At 41.4% G+C, this 6,654-nt stretch overlaps 1 protein-coding gene across 1 annotated transcript; it reads right to left on the reverse strand.

Moving 5' to 3' along the window:
* Positions 1-3,135: 3,135 nt before the first annotated feature.
* LOC110453889 lies at positions 3,136-5,211 on the reverse strand. Its single transcript, XM_021503094.1, has 5 exons — positions 5,114-5,211; positions 4,647-4,904; positions 4,151-4,474; positions 3,467-3,861; positions 3,136-3,272 (listed from the first exon to the last, which is right to left on the reverse strand). Exons 1-5 carry the CDS (start codon positions 5,209-5,211, stop codon positions 3,136-3,138), a joined length of 1,212 nt encoding a protein of 403 aa, XP_021358769.1.
* Between the last annotated feature and the right edge of the window lie 1,443 nt (positions 5,212-6,654).

Here is a 6,654-nt window from a genome sequence, read left to right on the forward strand (position 1 = left end):
TTGTATATTACCAGAAATAAATAGTTAAAACTAAACACCGACTTAAAAAATTACCAAACAAGACATCCAAACAATATTCGACCTATTCGCTATACATATCATAAGTAGTTTCTCCCTGCTAGCATTGCAACATGAAATCAATTGCCAGAAACACTAAAAATTGAAATGTCTATCTCTAAACCTAAAAACTATCTAAACAGGAATGTTGTTGCTATTCCTTTCTGTTACAATAACGGTTCCCTTATTGGTCAGCGCCCTTGTAGGTGGGGGATCGGGAAAAGAATACACCTGGTGTTACCCACTGCATATATCGTAGGAGGCGACTAATGGGGATATGCTTTGGTGTCCTCTACTTGGGGACACAAAAGCGACAAAAATTAATCTGCTGCATCCATTGCAATATTTGGGATCTTAATTTTTCTTTCTTCTTCTAATGGCAACAACTGGTTCACCCATTGTCAGTATAATGTGACCGGGCAGAATGCTGTGCTGGGTGCCTTCGGCATGGAATTTCAGTGAGATAGCACTATAAAGTTGGCATCAGAACCGCGCTATCACAAGGAAGCAAGCACACCAATATACCCTGTCTCCTGCATACACACGCAAGCACGCGTATACTACACACATGGAGGCACGTCCTTAAATGATCTTAGCTGTTAATAGGACGTTAAACAAAATCAAACCAAACCAAACTTATTGGTCAGATCCACCATGCCAGGTTCAGCATGGAATATAATTCCTTGAATTATTAATTCTTCCAGAAACATCTTGTTGATAGCCCTATATGTTTTTGCATTGCTGCCTTCGATATACTTCCTAACACATTGTCACACGTGTGAATCTCCCAGACATAAATGCCTTGACCGCCTTTCTTACCAACTATCTACTAATGCATTGGTATATGGATACTCGAACCTTAACAGCCCAAAATATAAAAATCCTCGAGAGAAAAACTTCATTGTTCAGTCTAAACTATTTGGTTAAGCTATACATATATTAATATGTTGATAAAATGTAATTGAGAAAACCTCAAAAATGTTTTCATAATGATGTATTTACTTACCATTTCATGGAATATCAATGTATTTCGTAAGATGTTCCTTGCCACTTATTTTTCGTTTCTTCATTGTTTTACATGTACCTGTAGTATTATCATATATTAGTCATTTATAAGCCCACTAGTTTAGAAAGATGAAAAGGATGTAAAAGTGCACAGTACTTGTTTCCTCATCATGTTTGCTTATGTGAGTTGTACTAATCACGCCATATATTTCATTACTTGCATAAACAAGTTTTAACCAATATTTTTAATAGGATAACAAAATGTGCACACTGACATGCGACACGAGGAAATGACGTAATATGTGTCTATACTTTCAGTAAAGTAAGCAAGAAATATCTATCGGGCCCACATTTTTTGTATATACATAACAGTAATATCTATCGGAATTGCCAGGGTTTTACAACTTGACGTCTTATCCAATAACCCGCCTACCTCCTCGAAATACACCTATATATAAAAATGCAGTACGAAACAACAAAGAGTTGGAAACAACTGCACTCGTGGAAAATCTACATTCGCTTCTGGGTCATGATGTAAATTATCTGTATTGTTTCATAGATAAACTCTCTACTTTGATAAGCAATAATATTCGTAACAAACTAATCAAATAAAAACCAAGCCATACATGGCATACAAAATATAAAATTTGGTGATCAGTGCCTGAAGTCAATATACAACGAGTTAAAACACATCATTCAGAAGCGAAAAACTTGTAAATCATACTGGTATCACTATATTTCCCCTTGAAACTACATGACGAAATTTGATCTTATATCACACAAGAAGGAGCTGACTATAATGACATAGTATCCCTTAAATGGAAGGAAATATGACCCTATACCCAAAGCTCGTGCTCAAAATGCATCAGACGGCCTTAAGTCTAAAACAAAACATCTCTAGTAACCAGTTTTATTAATATATATGTGAAATGCCTTCCCTGCCAAACCTCCAAGTCATTCCGGAATTAACCATAACAACAAAACAAAACACGTTCATCTTTTGAAAAATTAAAATCAGGGTAAAGCAATGTGAAACAAATGATACTAAATTAGTTTTCTCTTGAGATAGCCCCCATCCTTCAACTTCAAATTGGTGTAACAAGTCTTTAAATAGTTATTGTTCCAAAGGACAGGCGGTCAGCAAATTTGTCTCCTGTTTACGGGAAACAACAACAACCTCAATCTCATTAAGATCTGATGTTAATAAAAAATACCTACATTCATGCGGTACGTAATAATGAACATTTGCATTTATTCAGATTGCTACAATCTGTCACCGAAGCAAAATATCTGGAAGTCACTCTGCAATCCAATTAAAAATGGGAAGCCCGTATCAAAACTTGATGCTCTGAAGCAAATTAAATATTAGGCTTTTAATGAGGAAACACGAAAGTATTATCAAAAACTGTTAAACAACGGGCATACCTATATCCCGTAAGACCTTCCATGGAGTAATCCTGTTCGGTCTGGGACCCACATACCAGAATTGATACTGATACAATCGTAATGGTGCAACGCAGAACAGTCAAATACTAAGAAACACCACCAAATCTTGGTGACATGCTCAACACACTGGAATGGCCTATTTTGTTGCCAGAATACATGTTTCTGAGACTCTCTACTGTCTGCAAAATTAAAAACAATCTAATAGCTATCAGGAAAACCCCAATTCATTCCTCCAAATCGCCCCTCCCAGCATTCTAATCAAAATTCTTGCCAATACCAATCCACAAAAAACAGTATAGAACTTTGATTTTTTTCTTTCCAAAACTTCGTTCATACTGGAACAACCTGACTTAGAATATTGCCTCTGTCGATTCTCGTGATTCTTTCTAATTAGCAGCTTCCCGTATTCATTAGATACCTCGCTTTTATCCAGTTTTGAACAATCAACATACACAGTAGACAGTAGTACAATGAACAAAGAACGGTAACTCGTATAATGAACCTACACCACGTTATCCGTTTAGATCAGCGCTTCCATCGAGGAAACATAGGTATGAACGTAACACACAAACCCATGTGATTGCACCTTTAAAATTTGGTAATAGATACTATAAGCCAAAACATGAATTACACTTCATCATAGAGCTGTTCGTCCATCTCAGTGATGTAGGGGACAACACGCTGTTCGTCTATGTAGTAGGACACCTCATTGATGTAGGGGACAAAACGCTTGTCGTCTATGTAGTAGGACACCTCAATAGATACTATAAGCCAAAACATGAATTACACTTCATCATAGGGCTGTTCGTCCATCTCAGTGATGTAGAGGACAAAACGCTGGTCGTCTATATAGTAGGACACCTCAGTGATGTAGGGGACAACATGCTGGTCGTCTAGGTAGTAGGACACCTCAGTGATGCTAGGGGACAAAACGCTGTTTGTCTATGTAGTAGGACACCTCGGTGATGCTCGGGGACAAAACGCTGGTCGTCTATGTCGTAGGACACCTCAGTGATGTAAGGGACAAAACGCTGGTCGTCTCTGTCGTAGGACACCTCGGTGATGTAGGGGACAAGACGCTGGTCGTCTATGTAGTACGACACCTCGGTGATGTAGGGGACAAAACGCAGGTCGTCTATGTAGTAGGACACGTCAGTGATGTAGGGGACAAAATGCTGGTCGTCTATGTAGTAGGCCACCTCGGTGATGTAGGGGGCAAGACGCTGGTCGTCTATGTAGTAAGCCATCTCAGTGATGTAGGGGACAACACGCTGGTCGTCTATGTAGTCGGACATCTCAGTGATGTAGGGGACAACACGCTGTTCGTCTATGTAGTAGTACACCTCGGTGATGCTAGGGGCCAAAACGCTGGTCGTCTATGTCGTAGGACACCTCAGTGATGTAAGGGACAAAACGGTGGTCGTCTATGTAGTAGGACCCCTCGGTGATGCTAGGGGACAAAAAGCTGGTCGTCTATGTAGTAGGGCACCTCAGTGATGCTAGGGGACACAACGCTGTTCGTCTATGTAGTAAGACAACTCAGTGATGTAGGGGACAAAACGCAGGTCGTCTATGTAGTAGGACACTGTGATTGCACCTTTAAAATTTGGTAATAGATACAATAAGCCAAAACATGAATTACACTTCATCATAGAGCTGTTCGTCCATCCCAGTGATGTAGGGGACAACACGCTGTTCGTCTATGTAGTAGTACACCTCAGTGATGAAGGGGACAACACGCTGGCCGTCTATGTAGTAGGACATCTCAGTGATGTAGGGGACAAAATGCTGGTCGTCTATGTAGTAAGACATCTCAGTGATGAAGGGGACAAAATGCTGGTCGTCTATGTAGTAAGCCACCTCAGTGATGAAGGGGACAACACGCTGGCCGTCTATGTAGTAGGACATCTCAGTGATGTAGGGGACAACACGCTGTTCGTCTATGTAGTAAGACACCTCAGTGATGCTAGGGGTCAAAACGCTGGTCGTCTATGTCGTAGGACACCTCAGTGATGTAGGGGATAAAACGCTGGTCGTAGGACACCTCAGTGATGTAGGAGACAAAACGCTGTTCGTCTATGTAGTAAGACACCTTTTAAAATTTGGTAATAGATACTAAAAGCCAAAACATGAATTACACTTCATCATAGAGCTGTTCGTCCATCTCAGTGATGTAGGGGACAACACGCTGGCCGTCTATGTAGTAGGACATCTCAATGATGTAGGGGACAAAACGCTGGTCGACTATGTAGTAGGACACCTCAGTGGTGAAGGGGACAACACGCTGGTCGTCTATGCAGTAGGACACCTCAGTGATGAAGGGGCCAACACGCTGGTCGTCTATGTAGTAGTACACCTCGGTGATGCTAGGGGACAAAACTAAGCAGAAGGGGATGCTAAAAAAAGTTAATTTTAAGAATTTCAAAATTTAAAGGTGTACTGATCAATTTGAATTGAATAAGCTCAGGGATGAAGGGGACAAAACGCTGTTCGTCTAGGTAGTAGGACACCTCAGTGATGTAGGGGACAAAATGCTGGTCGTCTATGTAGTAGGCCACCTCGGTGATGCTAGGGGACAAAAAGCTGGTCGTCTATGTAGTAGTACACCTCAGTGATGAAGGGGACAAAATGCTGGTCGTCTATGTAGTAAGACCCCTCAGTGATGAAGGGGACAACACGCTGGCCGTCTATGTAGTAGGACATCTCAATGATGTAGGGGACAAAACGCTTGTCGTCTATGTAGCAGTACACCTCAGTGATGTAGGGGACAAAAAGCTGGTCGTCTATGTAGTAGTACACCTCGGTGATGCTAGGGGCCAAAACGCTGGTCGTCTATGTAGCAGAACACCTCAGTGATGTAGGGGACAAGACGCTGGTCGTCTATGTAGTAAGCCATCTCAGTGATGTAGGGGACAACATGCTGGTCGTCTAGGTAGTAGGACACCTCAGTGATGAAGGGGCCAACACGCTGGTCGTCTATGTAGTCGGACATCTCAGTGATGTAGGGGACAACACGCTGTTCGTCTATGTAGTAAGACAACTCAGTAGTGAAGGGGACAAAACGCTGGTCGTCGATGTAGTAGGACACCTCAGTGGTGAAGGGGACAACACGCTGGTCGTGTATGTAGTAGGACACCTCGGTGATGTAGGGGACAAGACGCTGGTCGTCTATGTAGTACGACACCTCGGTGATGTAGGGGACAAGACGCTGGTCGTCTATGTAGTACGACACCTCGGTGATGTAGGGGACAAAACGCAGGTCGTCTATGTAGTAGGACAACTCAGTGATGAAGGGGACAACACGCTGGTTGTCTATGTAGTAAGACACCTCAGTGATGCTAGGGGTCAAAACGCTGGTCGTCTATGTCGTAGGACACCTCAGTGATGTAGGAGACAAAACGCTGTTCGTCTATGTAGTAAGACACCTTTTAAAATTTGGTAATAGATACTAAAAGCCAAAACATGAATTACACTTCATCATAGGGCTGTTCGTCCATCTCAGTGATGTAGAGGACAAAACGCTGGTCGTCTATATAGTAGGACACCTCAGTGATGTAAGGGACAAAACGGTGGTCGTCTATGTAGTAGGACCCCTCGGTGATGCTAGGGGACAAAACTAAGCAGAAGGGGATGCTAAAAAAAGTTAATTTTAAGAATTTCAAAATTTAAAGGTGTCCTGATCAATTTGAATTGAATAAGCTCAGGGATGAAGGGGACAAAACGCTGGTCGTCTATGTAGTAGGACACCTCGGTGATGCTAGGGGACAAAACGAAGCAGAAGGGGATGCTAAAAAAAGTTAATTTTAAGAATTTCAAAATTTAAAGGTGTACTGATCAATTTGAATTGAATAATAAAAAAAAAAATAGTTTGTTATGAGCTGTGCCATTACTCAAAATGGTAACCATGGCCATCAAGGTTATCGCAAACCTCTGGGATTAAAATATCCCCCAGCCGAGTCTACCACCTTGTTTCTTAAAAGTTGAACCGAACACACATAGGTGATTGGACTTTTAAAATTTGGTTAAAGATATAGTGAGCCAATAAGTTATTACACTGCATTATACATCTGTTTCGTCTATCTAGGACTTATTAGTGATACTAGGGGCAAAACGTTGGAAATCCAAATTGGTGAAAAATACTATCAA

The sequence above is a fragment of the Mizuhopecten yessoensis genome, unplaced genomic scaffold (genome assembly GCF_002113885.1).
Source record: "Mizuhopecten yessoensis strain PY_sf001 unplaced genomic scaffold, ASM211388v2 scaffold7539, whole genome shotgun sequence".
NCBI lineage: Eukaryota > Metazoa > Mollusca > Bivalvia > Pectinida > Pectinidae > Mizuhopecten > Mizuhopecten yessoensis.